General features: G+C 32.8%; 1 protein-coding gene across 1 annotated transcript in view; it reads left to right on the forward strand.

Annotated features, from left to right (window-relative positions):
- LOC127725985 (uncharacterized) overlaps positions 1–24,209 on the forward strand; it is a 44,114-nt gene that overhangs the window by 4,536 nt on the left and 15,369 nt on the right. Inside the window, exons 2-4 of the mRNA XM_052233284.1 lie at positions 1,828–2,039; positions 5,367–5,447; positions 14,406–14,736. Coding sequence (XP_052089244.1) covers positions 1,828–2,039; positions 5,367–5,447; positions 14,406–14,736 — 624 coding nt within the window. The remainder of the gene's footprint in view (positions 1–1,827; positions 2,040–5,366; positions 5,448–14,405; positions 14,737–24,209) is intronic.

Consider the following 24,209-nt stretch of genomic DNA (forward strand, 5'->3'; position numbering starts at 1 on the left):
ATAACAATATGCCATTATGATTTGAACGATTTCATACTTAGGACTGCTATATGAAATTGTGTTGCAATCCTCTAAAATTTTATTTAACTTATTAACCGGTAATGAACAGAGCTTTGTTAACAGATAATGTCTGCCGTTGTTTTTTGAAATAGAAATTAGGTCCGAAATATTGGTATGATTGGTCCGAAATTTCCTTTGATTGCGATTTTTTCTACGACCATGAGAACGGTTTTTACGAACAGTTTTAGAAACTATATCCAAAATGTTAACAGAATCGGTTCTTGATATATTACCAATTCCCATGATATTATCAATAAGACCGAGAGGGTAGACTGTCTGTAATTTTTTAATCCAATTTAATTCAATTATTTTCCGCGATCGTACAAACTTTGAATGAGATTCACCAGGCTGCTTATTTACTACTTCTAAAGGTTGAACTGTTAAATATTTAATAGGATGATTGTGCTTCTTAAGGTGTTGATAAATGATACTTTTGAATTTATTGGGTCTTTTAAAACGATACAGATGTTCTTGAGTGCGTTTAGATAAATATCGTCCAGTTTCACCTACGTACTGAATAACCTTTCAATCACTTTAATTGATGTCCGGAGCTGGAATGTCAGTAAATGCTAGTAGTCTTTTGTTATTTTATGTTGATCATTGTCATTTTGCTTAGTTTAATCTGTAACCATTCTAACATCTGACTCGCTATTGCTGTGTGTTTGTTTATAAATATTTCACATTGGTTATAGGTATTGGGGGAGTGTTGAGATCTCATAAAACATGTTTAATTAATTCAATTATTTTCCGCGATCGTACAAACTTTGAATGAGATTCACCAGGCTGCTTATTTACTACTTCTAAAGGTTGAACTGTTAAATATTTAATAGGATGATTGTGCTTCTTAAGGTGTTGATAAATGATACTTTTGAATTTATTGGGTCTTTTAAAACGATACAGATGTTCTTGAGTGCGTTTAGATAAATATCGTCCAGTTTCACCTACGTACTGAATAACCTTTCAATCACTTTAATTGATGTCCGGAGCTGGAATGTCAGTAAATGCTAGTAGTCTTTTGTTATTTTATGTTGATCATTGTCATTTTGCTTAGTTTAATCTGTAACCATTCTAACATCTGACTCGCTATTGCTGTGTGTTTGTTTATAAATATTTCACATTGGTTATAGGTATTGGGGGAGTGTTGAGATCTCATAAAACATGTTTAATTAACACCACCGCATTTTTGCATTTGGGTGCGAGATTTTCTCGCTGCATTGAAGACCTATTGGTGACCTTGGTCTGTTTTCTGCTCTTTGGTCGGATTGTTGTCTCGATGACACATTCTTCGTATACATTCTCTATTCTTACATGTTTTGACAGCACACCCTCATGTTTTTTCTTACAAATATACCAAGTATCATTAATAGCCTTATTATTGAACAAACAGGCAGACAAATTTCTATATCCCAAATCTTTAAAAAAAATATATTTAAAAACTACTCAGTGCGATTTCACACACACACACACACACACACACACACACACACACACACACACACACACACACACACACACACACACACACACACACACACACACACACACACACACACACACACACACACACACACACACACACACACACACACACACACACACACAATTAAAAAAAAATGGATGTATAGATACGCAGCCACGTTTATAGGGTATTGAGTTTTGTTTTATTTGATGATAAAGATCAAGATTTGGAATTAAATCAATAGTCCAAGACTTACCTGTATTAATGAGCTATATAACGAATAATAATTTGTTTTTTTATACCATCAGTTGTCAAAGACATAGAGCATATGACAAAAGACAAACAAGATGCATTCCGCGATGAAATAACTGTATGTAATGAGGGACGAACCAGATACATCCTTCCACCGACGTTTTCTAGTCTCCATGAACTCACTGTTGAGTTTTCAAGCGCTGTTTGTCAGTTGCCTGTTGTGTACAACCAAGCTGCTTACCGTCAATTTTTAGATTTTTGGGGAACTGTGAGTATAGGCATACAATTCAGTGTTCTGGAAATCTTTTTTTTCGTGGCCCTTGAAGAAAATCAGCTGATCCTCACTATTATTTCTAAAATAAATACCAAAATATGTCAAAATACCAAAATTGTGCCAGTCCTTTGAAAATTTTGATGGTCAAAACGTTCAGACCACTACTTTTCGAAAAAAAACTCTGACATTTTTATAGTGCTAAAAACCTTTGACATTGTCAAACACATCGCTTATAGGATAGTTAGTGAGAGAATTAACTGTTTGGAGATAGAATAATTGGAAACACAAGCACTTATATTTTGAAAAAATAGTAAACATCGTGGAAAAATATGCTCGCAGTTTCTAAATTCAAGCTGTTGAAAAAGTACTGCATCTGCTTCATGTACAATGCAATCATTTTGTCTGACATTTTGATAGTAGTGGTTAAATTTTGGGGTATATCTATAAAAACAACGTCTGATTCAGAAAAGAAGAAATGAATTTGTGCAATGTCCACTTTATTGTAGTACAATTACACCTTATCAAATTGGTGGGACTGAAGTTTTTGACTGGATTTACCTCACAACTAAAAATTTTAGAACAAAGGATTTAAAACTACTGTACATATTATGCATGAGGAGCTAGATGTAACTGATAAAGGGGTCTAAAAAGATTAACTGAATCCACTAAGAATGAACTTTTTTTAGGGAGTTGCGAACTTCCCAATATTATGATCCGAGGCTTGCTGTATTTGCCTGAGGCAAAGCCGAAGGCCAATACAGCTGGTCGAGGACCAATAACAAGGCCAATACAGAAATAATCACTTAATGATATCTTTCTTAATTAACTACAGTGTTTATCTGATTTTTTTTTGTATGTTTTTTTCCTTTCACAAGATTTTAACATGTTTAACCCTGAAATTGAACTATCTAAATATCAGTTTCCTTTTATAAGCTGCAATGTCTAGTGATCTGGTGCTGTTTGGAAGTGTCTTCAACATTTGTTGATGTTTTGTTAACCCTTTTCAGTCCCTATAAAGTGTTAAAATACATATTTAGACGCAACACATAAATAGTAATTGTAAAAGGTACTACCATTGCATGAGAGATTCTGAAACAAAATGATTAAATAAAACTAGGAGTTGAGTATGATTGCCAATGAGACAACTATCCATAGACCATGATCAAAGAACAAAGACTTGAACAATAAATTGCAGGTCATCCTTAAGCAATCCATATGCCTGGTTCGGGTTAAAACAAAATTGATACCTACCAAAAGCAAGAGAAGCAAAAGTGAACAGTTAATTGAAATAAACTCATTAAATTAATAAAATGTTTTAAATAGTTATGAGGTCGACAAGACATGAGCTTTATGATACAGACTCGTTGCCCAAACCTGAAGTAATTCAATTATCTGCTTACAAAATGCTTTTTTAAATGAATGTGACCGTCTTCAGCCTGAAATATTAGCCATACTGAACGTTTCGGCATGTTTATGGTGAGCAAATAAAACAGCGTCTTCCAAACGACAGTTTACATACAATCTAAGACTCTCTCATCTTGCAATAGTATTAAAACATTTGACTTTTCTACACTTTACACAAGTATTCCCCATTCCAAACTAAAAGACAAATTGAAAGAGTTGGTACCGCTTTGTTTCATAAAAAAAGAATGGCGAACGTAGATATAAGTATCTTGTCTTGGGGAGGGATAAATCCTACTTTGTAAAGAATCACTCTGATTCAAACAAAAAATTCCCTGAAACTGACATTATCAAAAATCAAAATGCTTGCTTTCTTGATTGACAACTTATTTGTTACGTTTGGAGGACGTGTTTTTCAATAGAATGTCGACATTCCAATGGGAACCAATTGTGACCCTCTTCTTGCCGACTTGTTTCTTTATTATTATGAGGCTGACTTCATACAGGAACTTCTTAGGAAGAAAGATTAGAAGTTAGCAATATCCTTTAATTAGATATAAGAAGATGTCGTATGAGTGCCAATGAGACAACTCTCCATCCAAGTCAAAATTTATAAAAGTAAACCATTATAGGTTAAAGTTTTCAACACGGAGCCTTGGCTCACACCGAGCAGCAAGCTATAAAGGACCCCAAAAATTACTAGTTTAAAACCATTCAAACGGGAAAACCAACGGTCTAATCTATATAAAAAACGAGAAACGAGAAACACTAATGAACCACATCAACAAACGACAACTACTGAACATCAGATTCCTGACTTAGGACAGGTGCAAACAATTGCAGCGGGTTTAAACGTTTTAATGGTACCAAACCTTCACCCATATCTGAAACAATAGTGTAACATCACAACATAGAAAAACACACTACTTTACTTTAACTTTACTTTCCGCTATATAGATGATATTCTCTCACTAAATAATTCAAAATTTGGTGACTATGTTGAACGCATCTATCCCATCGAACTAAAAATAAAGGATACAACAGATACAGTTCAGTATGCCTCATATCTTGACTTACATCTAGAAATTGACAATGAGGGTCGGTTGAAAACAAAACTTTACGACAAAAGAGATGATTTCAGCTTCCCAATTGTGAACTTTCCATTTCTATGTAGCAACATTCCAGCAGCGCCTGCATACGGAGTATATATCTCCCAATTGATACGATATTCCCGGGCTTGTATTTCCTATCATGATTTCCTTGATAAAGGGTTGCTGCTTACAAGGAAGCTATTAAACCAAGAGTTCCAAATGGTGAAGTTGAAATCATCCCTTCGTAAATTTTACGGACGCCATCACGAGTTGGTTGACCGTTATGGAATAACTGTTTCACAGATATCGGATATGTTCCTTATGTCGTAATTACAATCCACTTCCTTTTTTACCACGAATGTGACCTACCGAATTAGACTATTTACCGGATTTGTAATAACATGAGCAACACGACGGGTGCCACATGTGGAGCAGGATCTGCTTACCCTTCCGGAACACCTGAGATCACCCCAAGTTTTTGGTGGGGTTCGTGTTGCTTAGTCTTTAGTTTTCTATGTTGTGTCTTGTGTACTATTATTTGTCTGCTTGTCTTTTTATTTTTTAGCCATGGCGTTGTCAGTTTATTTTCGAGCTACAAGTTTCGCCCCTCTCTTGAATATAATAATTTTGAGTACGGAAATATTTTTTACAAAAAAAAAAAAAAATTGTTGTTCATAGTACGAGTAAAGAAGTGAAAATTTATCGTCATACTAAATAGTTACTGAAAGTTAGTTAAAAGCCAATAAAAAATAAATATATATAAATAAAAAATCATGCACCAGAGCATATTTATATGAGATAACGAAAATGTATTAATTTTATTTTACAGCACGTTATTGTCGGCGTTGATATCGGAACAAAATCTGTTAACAGATATGACCAGATTGAATTATTGAATAGCGTTTTATCGGTGAGAATTTATAATGAAATATTTAGAATATTAAAATAAAGTCAAGATGGTTTTTTCTATACCATATATTTGGCTTTGTGAAACAAATGTCCGTAAAATTTCCATTGCATACATACATGTTTAGTTCTATAAGAGGAAGTTGCTTTCTAAAGGTTTAAAGACAAGTTAGATGGTGTGATTTCATATGAAACAACTAACAACTTTAACAAAAAGATAAATATCGTTTTTTCCAAGCGATGAAGTTCAAAACTCTGAAATTTATGAAAGAAATTTAAGATATGTCTATAAAAAAACAATTGGTAGTTATTTGGCCAAACACGAATATAAGGAAAACATCTTTTGCATGTAGTTCTGCAACTCTATGGAATGGCTTACCAACGAACATAAAACATCAACATATTTATGTTTATTTGAATTTAAATGCTCATATCTCCGTCAAGCCACACAGAGATAGATTATTAATTAACATGAACACTATGAATGTTATTATTCTTATGCATGTATACTGCTTGTTTGTTTGTATTGTTTATTTGTATTTAAACCATCGCCGTGACGTCAGCCTATTCATTTAACGTCGTTTCCTTTTCTAAAATCAACGCTTCCTATATCTGTCGCTGAAATAGGCTCACTAAATTATATTCAATTGTTTCCTTTGTGTGCCTAATTTCATTTAGTTGAGAATTGGCTAATTCACTGATTTATGTTCACTAATGGAACCTGTTATGTGTGACTGACATCAACACATCGACAAGACTTATCGGCTACCAAGTATATGTAAGGGATTATCATTCTCTTACAAACTTAGAATATTGTAAAGTGCTCAAGGCTTAAATGATCTCTTGATTGGTTTTATTTAAGAATTAGTTTCTTTGTCAGTGCAATGTTTATAGTTGATACATGACTTCCTTTTTCGGCATGTCATTTATGGATTAGGTTTAGTGATGTAAGGACTTTCTTATCATTTGGGAAATATTTTTAACAAAAATGCGTTATAGATATTAGGTGACACAACAGTACAAAGAAAATTTTGGAAATGTATATGTTTACTGATTGTAAGTATGAATGTAAATTATGTAATATTTTAGTGAGAAATTATCCTTTTTTATTATTTACAGTTTAAATCAATTAAGTAATATATAGATACAATGAATAAGCGTTGATTCTTGAAAAAGAAACCATGAGCCCGGAGGGCGAATGGTTTGTTTTTCATTAATCAACGCTTATTCATTGTATCTATAACTTAAACTATTGTGTCAATGTCTGTTCAAATTTAAAGCCTTTTCTGAATTAGAAGGTATTGTAAGTAAGTTTAAATAACCATGGTATCATGTTCAACGATGCATTACTAAATATGAGATCACAACTAATTGGTTAGCAAAATACAAATATAACACAACACGTCTGTCTTTAAATTATCAGCCATCTGAATATCATCTGTGTTTACATATTCGAACTTATTTCTAATAAAATTGAGAATGGAAATGGGGAATGTGTCAAAGAGACAACAACCTGACCAAAGAGCATATATAAAGTATATATAATAAGTATGTTACCGAAATTTCTAGCATGATGACTAATTCTAGGCACATCACGATTTACTCGCATAGGAATTTGCGAATAAACATTTGTAAAAGTATGTAGTAAAACAGATGAAATCTTACTATATTTATAAAACAAAAATGGACAAATTGAATGCAATCATTTTCGTTTCAAATATGTGAAATAGCCAATAATAATAATTAAAAAAAAAAACGGTAAAACTCGCTATTATTACAAAAATATCCACAATTACATACAAAATAAGAAAAAAACAGAAAAACTAAAGAATAGGGACAACAAAGAGAATACAGGGATTCGAACCTAAACCGACAAGTCCCTACCTTTAACTCTACTCTTTAACTCATTGATCTTAACCATGCTAACCTCGCGGCTACCAACTTATACTATACGATTGCCTATTATGTATATATAAAGGTACAAGCCCTGTGTGTCCGTTGTACTGATGTATATCATATGTTCATTTATATATATAAAATAGACATTTAAATTGTAACCAATTGGTAGCCGAGAGGTTTCGTCGATATGTTGATGTCAGCCACACATAATAGATTTCAAGGACGGGTTCGAAACCCAGTGAAGGCATATAAAAATTACAAAAATTAAAGGTAAGTTTTTAAATTAATTCCATTAGTGAACAGAAATCAGTAAATTAGCTAATTCAAACTTAATGAAATTGGTCACACAAAGGAAACAATTGAATATAATTTGGTGAATCCATTTCAGCGACAGATTTAGAAAGCGTTGATTCTAGAAAAAGAATCCACGGTAAATGAATAGGCTGACGTCACGACAATGGTTTAATACATTTGAGTTACAACTAAATTTTATTTCACATCCAATATTTTGGTCCGGCTTTTTATATCAAATACTATTTCATTATGTCAGGGAAATGTTCAAATAAAATACCTTTAAAAATTTTTAATATGTTCAAAACTTAAATTCCTTTTTTTTTTTTTTTTTATTTTATCGGACTATTGGAAATAAATAATCTTCCCGACACTTGATCTAGTAATCAAAGTTTTGGAAAGCTAAAGATTTTGGTTATTTTTTATTTTAAAGCTTTTTTTTTTTTTGTATTGCTTTGATACTGTTTAGTTTCTTAGTAATTCGAGGTTATTAATATATTCATTATTACATTCACGGTACCAATTTTACTGCACCATTAAACTTCAACTTATTTTATGTTTGTTGTTTGTTTCACAATTCAACTTTTAGTCAGTTTCAATCACTGTGTGATAAATCCTTTCAATCTGATCATGCTGATAAATGTGTTTCGGGGCAGTTGTAACTCATTTATAGAAACTCTTTGTTTTGAACTGTAAATAGACCCAAATAATAAGGAGGCTGTCACTAAACGGTTACAGGAACTTCGCGGATTTTTGACCAAAACGAGGTTATAAGAAATGGGACATAGATAAGGGGTTTGCGCGTGCTAACAATAACAGCCGCAATGACCTATTACAGTACAAACAGAAGAGGCACAGCAAAATAGTTCCGTTTGTTTTAACATACAATCCCGCCTTTACTAAACTTTCACGTTTGATCCGTGCCAATTGGCAAATTATTGCCAAGCACCCAAAATTATCCAAGATCTTTCCCAAACCTCCTGTCTTAGCTTTTCGGAGACCAGCAAATTTGGTGACTATGTTGAACGAATCTATCCCATCGAACTAGAGATAAAGGATACAACAGATACAGTTAAATCTGCCTCATATCTTGACTTTTTACATCTAGAAATTGACAATGAGGGTCGGTTGAAAACAAAAATTTACGACAAAAGAGATGATTTCAGCTTCCCTATTATGAACTTTCCATTTCTATGTAGCAACATTCCAGCAGCGCCTGCATACGGAGTATATATCTCCCAATTGATACGATATTCCCGGGGCTTGGGTTTCCTATCATGATTTCCTTGATAGAGGATTGCTGCTTACAAGGAAGCTATTAAACCAAGAGTTCCAAATGGTGAGGTTGAAATCATCCCTTCGTAAATTTTACGGACGCCATCACGAGTTGGTTGACCGTTATGTTTTTTTGTAACAAATTTCTTGGTAGAGGGGTCTAGATACAGCACAAACAACATTTTCCAAAAGACCAAAAAAGTGAAAAAGTATATTTAAACAAAACGCATTTGACTTACAGGTCGAACAACGGATGTTCTTAAACCCTGCTGACTGCCATTGGCGATTGCCAAATAAACGGATCACCGATGTAATAAATGGATCTTATATATAAACAAGTCTAAATTGAAAACAACTTTCAACCTATATATATATAAACAAGTCTAAAATGAAAACAACATTCAAACTTATGATTGCGTTGGATAAAAACCGCAATTTTTATAATGATAAAATGAACAAATGTTAAATATTTCGGAGAACAGATATCCTTCATCAGTATGATCACGATGTAAAATGAATCATATAAATCTAGTCTGATTAAAAAAACTAACAACCTTGAAATTTATACAATAAAATTGTCAAAACTGAACATCATAGAGACGCTTGTACAATTTAAAAATTTTTAAACATGACGTAGGTTATGTAGCTATTTACAACAGAGACTGCAAAGATATGCTTCAAACAAAAATAGTAATGTGCAATACCGAATGTTTAGTCCAGCTGCTTACTCTGGTTCATAAACGCAACAATTTCACCTGTAATGGTGAACATTACCCTCAGATAAACGGGACAGCGATGGGGACGAAAATGGCACCGTCTTACGCCAATATTTGCATGGGCAAATTAGCGAAACAAATCATTTCTACATCTTTATCCAAAACTCTATCTTGGTTCCGTTTCATCGATGATGTTGACATGAAATGGATGAATCCCAACAAAAATTGGATGATTTTATCAGACATGCAAACAACGCCCACCAGTAAATTAAATTTACATATGAAATTTCCGACTCTTAAATATCTTTCTTAGACACAACTACATCTATAAAGGACGGTGTCATATCAACAGACCTCTACTGTAAACCTACAGATAAACATCAGTACCTTTCTCCCCAAAGCTGTCACCCCAAACACTGTACAAAAAGTATCCCGTACAGTCAAGCTCTCAGAGTAAAGCGGATTTGCTCCTCTAAGGAGGCTGTCACTAAACGGTTACAGGAACTTCGCGGATTTTTGACCAAAACGAGGTTATAAGAAATGGGACATAGATAAGGGGTTTGCGCGTGCTAACAATAACAGCCGCAATGACCTATTACAGTACAAACAGAAGAGGCACAGCAAAATAGTTCCGTTTGTTTTAACATACAATCCCGCCTTTACTAAACTTTCACGTTTGATCCGTGCCAATTGGCAAATTATTGCCAAGCACCCAAAATTATCCAAGATCTTTCCCAAACCTCCTGTCTTAGCTTTTCGGAGACCAGCAAATTTGGTGACTATGTTGAACGAATCTATCCCATCGAACTAGAGATAAAGGATACAACAGATACAGTTAAATCTGCCTCATATCTTGACTTTTTACATCTAGAAATTGACAATGAGGGTCGGTTGAAAACAAAAATTTACGACAAAAGAGATGATTTCAGCTTCCCTATTATGAACTTTCCATTTCTATGTAGCAACATTCCAGCAGCGCCTGCATACGGAGTATATATCTCCCAATTGATACGATATTCCCGGGGCTTGGGTTTCCTATCATGATTTCCTTGATAGAGGATTGCTGCTTACAAGGAAGCTATTAAACCAAGAGTTCCAAATGGTGAGGTTGAAATCATCCCTTCGTAAATTTTACGGACGCCATCACGAGTTGGTTGACCGTTATGGAATAACCGTTTCACAGATGATATCGGATATGGTCCTTATGTCGTAACTACTATATCCTTCCCTTTTCACGAATGTGACTTACCGAATTAGACTATTCACCGGATTTGTAATAACTTAAGCAACACGACGGGTGCCACATGTGGAGCAGGATCTGCTTACCCTTCCGGAGCACCTGAGATCACCCCCAGTTTTTGGTGGGGTTCGTGTTGCTCAGTCTTTAGTTTTCTATGTTGTGTCATCTGTACTATTGTTTGTCTGTTTGTCTGTTTATTTTTGGCCATGGCGTTGTCAGTTTGTTTTCGATCTATGAGTTTGACTGTCCCTCTGGTATCTTTCGTCCCTCTTTTCTTCTACGTCATGTTCAAAAATTTTAGAATTGTACAAGCGTCTCTATGATGTTCATTTTTGACTGTTTTATTGTATAAATTTCAAGATTGTTATTAATGATAATATAATAGTTTTAAAATCAGACTAGATTGATATGATTCATTTTACATCGTGAGTATACTGATGAAGGATATCTGTTATCCGAAATATTTAACATTTGTTCATTTTATTATTATTTTTTGGTGATGTTGTACCCTTTTAGACTTGTTATATATTATATTTTTTAGTGTACTCTATCATAATTATATGATCAATCGCCCCGTAAGATTTATCGTTGGCTATTATTCAGTCATTTAATATATATGTATATTTTTATATAAGTCTGAAAATTACACCCAACAGTGTTAGAATTAGATTTTTATGCTGACAAATTTTATAAAAATATATATTTTTATCTATAAAAATGAACATGTGATACACATCGGTACAACGGATACACAGGGCTTGCACCTTTATATATACACAATAAACAATCGTATAGTATGAAAATACGGATTTTGTGTTATTAAAATTTGTTGTTACAAAATTGTGGAATATATCTCCCTTTTTGTCCTTTATTTATGGCTCTTCATCTTTTAAATAAGCCTTGGATTTTCAAATATGTTGGCCTCGAGAAATGCGCTTCCGGTGCAGACAAATTTGTACCGTTTATGTTATTACTACTCCTGAGTCGATGCCTCTGGTAGGGTATCACCAGTCCAGTAGCCAGTACTTCGGTACTTCATGAAAATACGAATTTTGTGTTATCAAAATTTGCTGAAACAAAATTTGGGAAATTATTTTAAATTAATGCAAAGCTCTGATTCCTTGCCCGGCTTTGGATATACTTTTTGTCCTTTTTGGTTTATAGCTCTTCGTCTTTTTATAAAGCTTTGTGTAAACTTGTAAACGAAATGTGTAACTTCAAGGCATATTTTAGCTGCGTTCGATGTCTTTCAAAATTACTGCACTTTTCTTGTATCCCTGGTGCTTTCGACTGGAGAACCGTCGTACACAAGCATCGCACAAGTTGGCACTCCGAGGCGGGTGGGGAGCAAGAAGGTGAACTGTGGATTATTTTTATCAATAGTACCGCTTAAGTCGACGCTAGGGACCGTCTTGACCTTGTTGTAGGGTATGAATGATTCGTTCATTGTTGAAGACCCTACATCAACTGTCAAGATGAAGAACAGGAATAAAAGCCCTGTTCATTGATAATTTTCTATGTTTTCTAATTATTTTGTGCGATTTTGTCCCATGTACATTTACTCCATATCCTTTTATTTTCTTTTGGATGTTCAAATATGTTGGCCTCGGGCATCACTGAAGAGACATTGAATGTCGAAATGCGCATCTGGTGCAGAAAAATTGGTACCGTTTATGTCATAAAAGAGGGGCGAAAGATACCAAAGGGACATTCAAATTCATAAGTCGAAAATAAACTGACAACGCCATGGCTAAAAAAGAAAAAGACAAACAGACAATCAATAGTACACAAAACACAACATAGAAAACTAAAGACTGAGCAACACGAACCCCACCAAAAACTGGGGTGATCTCAGATGCTCCGGAAGGGTAAGCAGATCCTGCTCCACATGTGGCATCCGTCATGTTGCTCATGTTAGTTCAAACCCGGTAATAAGTGTAATTCGGTAGGTCACATTCGGGAAAAGTGAACGGGATTGTAGTTACGACATTAGGAACATATCCGCATCTGTGAAACGGATATTCCGTAACGGTCAACCAACTCGTGATGGCGTCCGTAAAATTAACGAAGGGATGATTTCAACTTCAACACTTGGAACTCTTGGTTTGATAGCTTCATTGTGAGCAGCAACCCTCTAGCAAGGAAATCATGATAGGAAATACAAGCCCTGGAGCATCGTATCAACTGGGAGATATATACTCCGTATGCAGGCGCTACTGGAATGTTGCTACATAAAAATGGAAAGTTCACAATTGAGAAGTTGAAATCATCTCTTTTGTCATCAAGTTTTTTTCAACCGACCCTCATTGTCAATTTCTAGATGTAAGTCAAGATACGAGGCAGACTTAACTGTTTTTGTTGTTTGCTTTATCTCAAGTTCGGTGGGAACATCATCTATGTAGCGGAAAGTAAAGTAAAGACTAAAAGTAAAGGACACTGCTAACTTCTTTTCTTTCTTCCTATGAAGTTCCTATATGAAGTCAGTCTCATATGAATAAAGGAACAAGTCGGCAAGAAGAGGGGCAACGTTGGTTGCCATGGGAATGCCGATTGTTTGTTGAAAAACACGTCTTCCAAACGTAAAAAATATGTTGTCAAACAAGAAATCAGAGCATCTTGATAATGTCAGTTTCAGAGAATGTTTTTGTTAGAATCAGAGTGTTTTTTTACAAAGTAGGATTTATCCCTCCCTAAGACAAAATACTTGTATCTACGTTGGCCATTGGTAGCCTCAAGGTTAAGATCAATGAGTTATAGAGTCAAGTTCTAATCCACTTCTTTTATATTTGTAATATGCACAGATCGGGTACCCAAAAAATAGAATCTATGAAATACTCAATGAATTTTGAATTTCTTTTCTGTTCTGCTTTTTGCAAAATCTGTAAAATTCTCTATTTCCTATCTAATGAAGAAGATTTTTAACTGTCAATTGGTTTTAGATTTACCTCATTCTGTACAATTTAGAATGATCAATATGTGCAAAATATTGAGGTGTCAACTTAAAATTGGCAAAATATATAATTGCACATTTTTTTTTTAATTTTTAGCTTGTTTTATGCCTTATTAATTTTTGAGACGAAAATTGTTGGAGAAAGCACGTTCAGAAACTATTTATATAGATTTCTATATAAAAAGCACAATAGATTCGAGGCAACTGTACTTCTGAACAAATTCCGGTCTTCTAGAACTACTTCCGCATATCTGTATAAAACTTTAAAACAACAATCGAAGCATCATTGTCATTGATATTATAAATTAATACTGATGCAAGCAAATTTACTTGTATTTCTAGTTATAAAGTATATCTGTTTATCTGATTTTATTAAAAAGCATTGAATCAATATGACATATGAGTACAAAAGGCTATTAATGTTCCCAAGGGCCTATACATGTAGTTGCTTAATCTTGTTTAAATAGCAAATATGTACTAGCATTCAAAAATGTATTTTACCCACAACAAGCCTATCTTTTTAGTCAGTTAAGTTATACGGTATCATGGTTATTCACGATATGACTAACAATATTGCATTCTTACTTGCAGGCAGGAATAGGATCATTAACTCTTCAACAGTATAAGGGATATGGCACAGTAGTAAATATAGATCCTTCAAAACTTTACCATATTGATTTGTTTAACATAAACGGAGGTAAATTAGTTGGATCATTACAAGAAGGAACTGAAAGCAACCCCGAACCTATTTCGTACAAGCTTGGTACCATTGCCTATTTTATTGAAGATTCCTTTTGGAGAAATGGAATAACTAGTGAAAACTGTAATGGAGAGGCACCTAATTTGAGTCGTATTCAGGCCAACGTGGTTATAGCTTTAACGGAATATCCAAAGTTGTATGGAATACTCTCACCTCCACAGGGTTTGTTTTATTTAATACGATGTTTATAAAATTTCAAGTTGGATTACAATTAAGGAACGTCGATTTCCAAATTTACTCAAGTTATGTTTAGTGACTGGACATACATACATATGAAAGCATGGAAATACATTATGATCCGCACGATGAAAATCGTAAGATGCGCATTGCAATTGACAACTCGCTCCCTAACCCCAAAAAGGGTTATCACTCTTATTGTAATACCAATCTGATATTTAATTAACTACAAGCCCAACACTATACTGCTTCAAAATTAGATAGATTCCAAATCAAAAATGATAATCAATATCATTGGTTGAAGACAAACAAACAACACCGTGTTAAAAAAGAAATCAACGAAAAGAGAAAACGTCCAAACAGAAAATTAAGCATAGAAGAAAACGGGCCAAACCAGGATGGGGGATAAACTTAGTGTTTAAGTAGGGTAGGTAGTTATTACCCATTGTGGAACTTGTCGTGTTGCTCATGCCAATAAAATAAAATGTAACCGATAATGACATAATAGAGGAAAACTGACGGCATTGTGGCTACCAAAAACGAAACATATGTATGGTCATCTTCGATCCAATGGTAACAATTATTTGCATCTGTTTCAAGTATGGATCCCGTATCCTTGGGTTAAGACGTTTCAGGGCTTATTAGGTCCTGTAAATGCTCTTTATTACCTTAATATTCTCCTACAATATTAGCTGTTATGTTGTTGGATTTGTTGGTGCTTATTGCGTGTTCAGTTCTGTCGGGATGATGAATTTATTCAACTGTCTGATCATTTCTTTACTTTTCTGTTGGCATCTTGCACAGTTGAGCAAGAAGTGTTTGGTACCTTCGTCTTTTCCACATTCTTATAATGGCACAAGGGATTGATATTTTTGGCGGAGGTCCTTTTTCATTTTATTTTGATTGCCCCCCCCCCCTTTACAAAAAAACAGAACAAAAAGAAAGTTAAATCATGAGTCACATTTTTCATGATAATGTGTTTTCCTTGATTGTCGATTTAATTACATTTTCACAGCGGTGAAGGGACTGAACGTACTTAATGAAACAATTATCAACACCTTTTTTGTGATGCTTTGTTTGTTGTTATTTCGAAATATTGCACCCAGTCTAGTCTTCACCAAAACCCATTTTACTTGTTTATACACAATACATGCATGCGATATAACTCTGTAATTTTAATTCATTTTTCCATTCTCGATCGCCAGCTCTTTTTTTAATTACACGACAAAGCACGTTTTATAGTTGTGACGAGTAAACGGATTTCCAGTACCAAATGATCCAAGATAGGGTATCAAAAAGCTTTCTTTAATTTCTGTAATTGTGTCAGTACAGTTGTTTGATTTCATGATTGTGGTCAGGATGCTTTCAGCTGCAAAGAAATGTTAAGATGGAAATTTGAAATTGAAACTTTCATGTTTGTCATAGATTCAACTTTGAAGTCGCTCTTCTGTGTTTATATCGAGAAAAAGATCAAGATCTGAAACGGACAGCACTCGTTAAAATGTGGGTTATTGAGTTACAGAACATCAATAATATATCTTAATTTTTCTTTATATGAGTAAAAATCAAGTCAATATTTAGGATGAAAACATACACCTAATGTAAAACTTTAGATCCACGTGACTAGTGCTTTACTATAAGGTCGTTGCTAGTGTTATACTATGAATGTAATTAATGTTTTGCTATAAAATGTAACAAGTGCGATACTTTCAGAATGTATCCATTATGATGCAATATAAATTAAACAAATGCAAAGCTATACAAATGTCCTTAATGATTCACGAATCTACCCTGTATAAATAGTGATATACAAACAGTACCTGTATATAATGCAAAAGGATCGTAATTAATATAATGTTTTAAAAATGAATACGTAAGATATTGCTATATGAATAGTATTTGTATACATTACATTTTTACCTAGGTTATAAAGTATAGTATGTTGAATTTTGTTCCTACAAAATGTTTGAAATTTGGCTTTCATACTGTTTTTTTCCAGGCTTTACAAAGCTATCAAATGTAAAAGTATGCATTCAAATCACCTCTCACTCCGTTAAATAGCAAATGATTCACTTTCCATTAACCTTTAAGGGTTAAACTGCAGTAAACAAGTGCCTGATTAATTTATTGAAATCTATTTAATCATTTTCTTGAAATAAAAAATGTATTAAAAAATGCATTTACTTCTTTTAAAAGATATACGAACACAACATAATTTTCGCTACCCCCCACGGAATTTGAAGCATGAGTAAAGAAATACAGTAAAATGTCGTGTTCTATTTTAAGCATACAAGTGTAATTTCAACTTTGATTTTAAATTTCAAAATTTACTTTCACATAAAATTGCAAAATGTAAAGGAATAGAGGACACCTTTTTATTGTTTGCACTAAATATATAGAACTTGCGGATAAAGTTGAATGTAGCTTTGACTTATAATGAGATAAGATCTTATTTGTGCTCCATCGTTATTGTATTCAATATTGAATTGTTTCAGATAAGGGTGAAGGTTTGGTACCATTAAAACGTTTAAACCCGGTGCATTTGTTTGCACCTGTCCTAAGTCAGGAATCTGATGTTCAGTAGTTGTCGTTTGTTGATGTGGTTCATAAATGTTTCTCGTTTCTTGTTTTTTATATAGATTCTTTATAGCTTGCTGTTCGGTGTGAGCCAAGGCTCCGTGTTGAAGACCGTACTTCGACCTATAATGGTTTACTTTTATAAATTTTGACTTGGATGGAGAGTTGTCCCATTGGCACTTATACCACATCTTCTTATATCTACATTATACTTTTGATTTGAACCATTTCCATTTTTTGATCATATGAGACTTGCTTATAAGAACACAAGTATATTTCCTGTAAATGTCATTTAAAACAAAAATTCATATCAGGAGAAAACAATAAACTGAAGATAAAACAAAATACCAAATAAGCAAATACACTTCTGACATTATTACTTTCAAAACAAGGTTTGTTAAAATCTAGCCGTTAACGACTTTAAAATATTTATTGTAAGGTATACTCGTATATGAAATATATAGTCAATTTTGAAGGTGACATAACAGTGTAGACTTTGCTCTCCGGTGTGTCCAAAAAATAAAATGTTTCATTTCCAAAGTAATTATGTATACTTCTCCTTTACTAGATTAACCGTTAGTTTTATCTCTTTTACAATTAAAAAAAAAGGAATACTCATTTCCTCTTAATGTTTTTCCCTAGTATCACTGTAAAAGAACAGCGGGAGATACCAAAGGGATATTAAACTCATAAGTCGATGACAAACTTACAACTCCATGGCAATCAAAACACGAAAAACGACAAAAAGTCAAACAACAGTATACAAACCACAATAATGAAAACTAAAGTTACAGCAACACGAACCCCACCAATAACGGGGTGACCTGGGGTGCTCCGAAAGAGCAAGCATATTCTGCCCTTGATGTGGAAATCGTCATGTTCAAACTTTAAAGTTTTTAGCCTTCTTAATTTCATCCATTCAGTCGTCAAACCTATGAACGGGATAATAATTTGAATTTGTTATTTGTCTACTAATATACTACCATTCTGAATGTCTTACTAGTACCAGATTTTGGAAATTGGTAAGCTCCGTTCACTCTCGCTACTTTCAATCAAATCATGTTGAAGAATATAATCGATTTTGCTTAAAGATAGTCTGTTCTTATTGAAACGACTCCATGTGAATACCTCTTGCTGGCCACCATTACTTGCAACTAATCAGGATTAACAGTAGTTGTTTTAACTCGGTGGGTCCGGAAACAAATCAATACTCATTCATCAGTTTTTGTCTATCTTGCTGTTATGAAATTTGATAAGTTTGACAACGTATGTTTTGAAAATTAGACAACATATTCGATTTTTATAACTTTACGCTACATTCAATTTTCGGTGATACAGACCCTACAGTTTTAAAAAGTGCAATGGATTTATCAACTGGTTAACAAAAATTAAAAACAAAATATATATATTTATAAATGTTATGCGTCTGAAGCAATTGTTTGATCAAATTTGCTTGAATTATACTTGAATTATATAAGTGTTCCTCTCCTCCTATTGTAGTTTTTTCTTCTTCAAAATATTGAATGTGCTGCAATTTATTTCATCAAATTAAACCGTTCAACTGTTCAGAATGTTATCAAGCTGATGTACAAGAACCACAGCCAAAACACCAATGTTATGCATGACGAAAAATATAGCATACTCTTTCCTTCACTACCAATTATACCTGATTACTATGAAACAGCTGCTTATAGTTTCTATAAATATTTTTGAAATAGTTATTTGAAAGTAAGGTAGTATTTTGTTGAATGCTATGTTATATCTAATTTTCAACAAACAGAAGCTAGCAAATGCCTTCAAAAGACAGTTGTTTTCCATTCGTTTGATGTGTTTGAGCTTTTGATTTTGCCATTTGATTAGGACTTTCCGATTTGAATTTTCCTTGGACTTCGGTATTTCTGTTATTTTACTTTCATTCTAATCCTTTTTTAAATTTCAAAATGCCTTAGTCATATATAATTCTGATGAAATTTTTCTAAAGCATATTTCTGTAATCGTGTCTTTTTTAATAATTATAATTTCCGAAATTTTTCTTTGAAAAATTAGATTGGCTACCACGTCTACTAATTGTCTACTAATTGTTAACCAGCAGTAAAGTAATACATTAAGCTGGACGAACATTATATAAAATAAACTCAACATAGATACCAGGATTGAAATTTTGTGTTGGCGCAAGACGCGCGTTTCGTCTACAAAAGACTCATCAGTGACACTCGAATCAAAAAACGTTGAAAAGGCCAAATGAGGACCAAAAATTCCTAAAAGTAAATCTTATCCTTATATCAATACCTACTTCGAATCGCCTAGGATAAAACAGTGTTAAGCGGTTGTTGTCAAATTAAAGACACAACTCCGAATGAAAAACAGATATAATAGATATATAATTACTCTTCTTTCTTTTTTTCTACGTTCTCTGGAGGGTCTAACATTCAAAGACTACATAACATATTCATTGCAGTAACTACAAACAGGTCCATATGACGGTTACATTGGGTCTCACTGATCATCAAAATTTTGGATTCCAAAATTTTCTTTTTATCTTATTTTTATTTTGGACCGGTGAGAGTGTAATACGTGCTATTATTGATGAAAGATATTTAAACAAAACTGTGATATACAGATTTCTGTTGGAAATATTATAGTTGCAGCATCTCAATTTTTGTTAATTTTCATGCGAAAGAGGAGTTTTAATTTTTCAAATTATCGTAAATTTTTCTCTTAATAGTTCTACAAACGGTTTGACATATGATTCCTTATAATCTCTTTTTGTCGTCTGAAAATTTTATAAGCTTTAGATAATGCTGTTTCAATAAATCATGATTTAATTTGCAAAGACAAATATCAAAGATTCTTTCAGCCAGTTCAAATTATTAGCATTTTGGTTATGTGAACGACAGTACAAATTTCCCGTATTTGCTAACACCGATTTGTATCTTTTCTATTATCAGAGTTCGGGTACACCCCTTTTTGAAATTCATTTGTGTCATTTGCATTTCAATTTTAAATCTTGATCTCGTTCTCCCTATTTTTAATTCGTGTAATATGAATTATTTTTTCTTTGTCATTTTGAGTTGAAATTCTATTTTCAATAGCACCCGCTTGAAAAATCAACAACTTGTAGAGCAGATTCTGACACTATTTTTTAATTGACTAAACAAAGGCAACAGTAGTATACCGCTGTTCAATAGTCATAAATTCAGTATTTACAAAATGTTTCGCATTAAGTTTTAACATAGATTTCGGAACCTCCAAATTAAAAAAATGTCCTGATTGCAATTGATCATCTTGTCAAGTAACTCAAGACACTTTAAAAAACCTTCTACAGTATAAACCATTTAATTGTAGATTTTAATTAATAGAGTAACACAAAATAATAAATTAAAAAACAAATCAATAGTTTATAGAATTTTCAAATTCTCAGTTTAAAGTATTTTGTATTCCCAAATAACAGGTTCAACTCAATCAATAAGGCGACTGATATTTGAGTTTATGAAAACATGATTTATTTCTAAGTGGCTTTGAACTACAACCCATTAACTGTGAGTTCTCGTAGATCGTTCCCTTGTCCAGTTTTGTCTTTTAAGTATAGTTTTGTGTGTGATAAAAGCTGAAATGTTGTGTCAAGTCTTTTACAGTTGTATTTTATAGGTTGTTCTTATATTGTACTGGTACATCGCTGTCACAGGTTTGGGTGAAAAAGAAAACTCGCAATAGTTTAACCCTAATAACATGTTCCATGTCAAGAGGCTATTAATTTGTGTTTGCCGTTCATTGCTGTCTTTCATATTTATTTTTCCTCTCTATTTTTAACATAAATCAGGTCGTTGGATTTCTCGTTTGACGCGCTTCCAATTTTTTTATACGGAGTCTTACATCTAACTATACGATATGGAAGTTGTTCATTGATGAAGGCCGTATAGTGCCCTTAAGTTGTTTACATTCTTGCCCTTTGATTCTTGGTAGAAAGTTGCCTCAATGACAAATTAAACGTACCAAGTTTTTCTATTTTTATTAAAAAAAGAGTGAAATCTACAATTAAGCAAAATACATATTTACGGATTAACAAAAAAGTTTACTTCAAATAAATATTTTTTCAAAAAGTTCAAACTTTATATTCTGAATCATCTGAGTCCAGTTACTTTCAATTTATTATTCCAATTGATAAATTCACGAAAAACGATAATTTTACAGTATAAAATTTCATAGCACTATATTAGTCAATGAACTGTTTTTTTTTTACAGAGTCTCTCCTTGTATTCCAATCAAAACATAAATTTCAAATAAATTTTGTTTGAGATGAATAAGGTGATGCTTGTCATACCCAAAAGTCGACATATCTGAAAACCGATAATTATTCAGAGTCTGTTTTATCTCATTTTTTTTCTTATTCTTATTACAAAAGGATTCTTAATTAAGGACTTTAATGCACCAACCTAACACATGACTATATAATATATCATTCGAAAGCTTATTATCTGTACTTTCTGTTTTACCCGACGTAAAATATTCGTACGGTACAACTCTCGTTAAATCAAGGTCATTTAAACAAAATGCCATGTCCTGCTTCTTGAACGATAAATGTCATTCGAACTCATACATGTCATAGAACAGAAAAATGATAAATCCAAATCAAACGCAAGTTAAGAGGTAAATTGCACAATACTTACAGAAAATTGCATTTCTTAAAAAATTGCTCCAAAAATTCAAATATGCTTTAAACGCAAAATATTTCTTTCTGGGTTGATTAATCCAAAATGAAATGAATTTATCGTTTTAAGGTATAGTATATTGTTTTCATCATTTTAGAATGCAGTTTATGTAATTTGTTTTGGAAACAGACTCATATTAAAGCTTTTGTAGTTGACCAAAATACCGCCATCTAAAACTTCTGATATTTTTGCTTTTCCATATTATGAAAACACGTCATGTTTTTGTCAATACCAGGAAAACGATAATTTGCCATTAATAATAAAGCGTTGTTTAAAATTGAATAAAGAATATACTAGCTAAATAAAGTAAAAATATGTTTTTTGAGGTTGAAATTATTAACATTTTGAAGTCATGTAGAAATGTCATGTTGAAACTTTTTCCTAAATCGTCGGCAAATTCATTTAACTGCATTTGGAAAAAAGTGTCTTTTGTATGATATCAACAAACTGAAGAGAATGCGAATACCTTTTTGTTCTATATAAAAAGTGTTAGACGTGTTGAGAAGTTTAATATCGTCCAAATTTCGATTTAATATGCTCAATATTCGAATTGACACTGTTTTCACCTAGACAAGAGCTTTTAAAACTCATATACAGGTTATTCTGCATGTCAGGACATTATAAGTACTTATTTTACTGAATTTAACTGATCAATATTATTTTGAAATATTGAATACCATTCCTTAGCACATGAAATCATCTCCGGTTTTAAATAGTTTCGTTTTTACATCTCGGTGTAGTAGTTTGTTCTGTCATGGTGGCATATGAGTTTCGTGGACACGTGATTCATGTTGTCTCTTTTTTCCTTTTTTTTTAATCAAAGAACAAGATGACCAATGTGTGCAAAATATGTAAGTTTATTAAAATCACAAAAATACTTCAAAACTTAGATGAAAAATGTTGTTTGTGCTGTATTTAGACCCCTCTACCAAGAAATTTGTTTTGCATGCACACGTATATAAATTGCGGTTTTTATCCAACGCAATCATAGGTTTGAACGTTGTTTTCAATTTAGACTTGTTTACATTATTACATATATATTCATGTGTCAGTGGTTTGCGACAATGAAGGAATCATCTTGTCCCTATGCCCATCTGTCTTTTTTCTGCCCATCCTTATGTTTTTCTATATGTCTAAAATTCTCCTACTACATCGCCTGGTTCATTTTGGTGAAAGTTCACAATTTTCAGCTGCCTGTTATAAAAGAGATGACGAGATTTTATTCAAGATAAATAAGTTAAATAGTCAGCAACTCATTACAGTTATGTAACTGGATTTTGAATTTATGTCAAATTACCGAGTATATATATATATATATTATGAATAAAAAAAAATCCATCTGACTTCAACTTTGCCTGTTGAAGTTGGGACCTTCGTCTCTTAATAATTTCTAAATTTATCAACCGAAAGTTTAAAAAAGAATATTACAGACTGAGCAACAGTAACCCCACATAAAAGTGGAAGTTGATCTGAGGTGCTCCGGAAAGGTAAACAGATTCTGCTCTACTAGCGGCACACGTCATGTTGGTAATGGTAGGCAAACTTTCGATGAAAAAGTCTTATTCGGTGATGTCACAATTGAGGAAAAGACGAGAAAATAATCTGTTGATTGAAAATTACGTATTCGTATATGGTTTCTTACTTCGAACAGGCACATAGATAATTACACTGTCTAGTTATGAGAGCTTTACCTTTCTTTTTTGTTGGTGAATTTATGCATTCATACAATGAACAAAGCACGATGAATTTCAAGCAACCAAATAGACAGGTTTTCTAATTTGTGTATGTGAATTCTTTGAAATTTCACCTTTCGTTAATTGATTTATTGCTTATGTGTATACATATTTTTTAATTTCTTTTTTTTGGCTGACTTATATTTTAAAAAAGACCTTTAATTATATTAATTTATAAAAATTTAAAAAATCATATGATATAAAAACTCGAAACAGTTTTGTAGTCAGACTTGCAGTTACAATTATAAATATTGAAAGTTTCGACCGCTAAATTTCAAGCAAAAGTTTATGCTTGCGTGTGTATAACTTCCTTTTAATGTTTTAATTCTTCAATCGGATATTGACTTCAAGAAAGGTTTAAACGTTAAACTGTTAAAAAGCTGTCTTTTTGTAGATGGCGATATTTCAGACAAAACATAAGTTGTTAAGAAATGCTTTT

The sequence above is a fragment of the Mytilus californianus genome, unplaced genomic scaffold (genome assembly GCF_021869535.1).
Source record: "Mytilus californianus isolate M0D057914Y unplaced genomic scaffold, xbMytCali1.0.p SCAF_15, whole genome shotgun sequence".
NCBI lineage: Eukaryota > Metazoa > Mollusca > Bivalvia > Mytilida > Mytilidae > Mytilus > Mytilus californianus.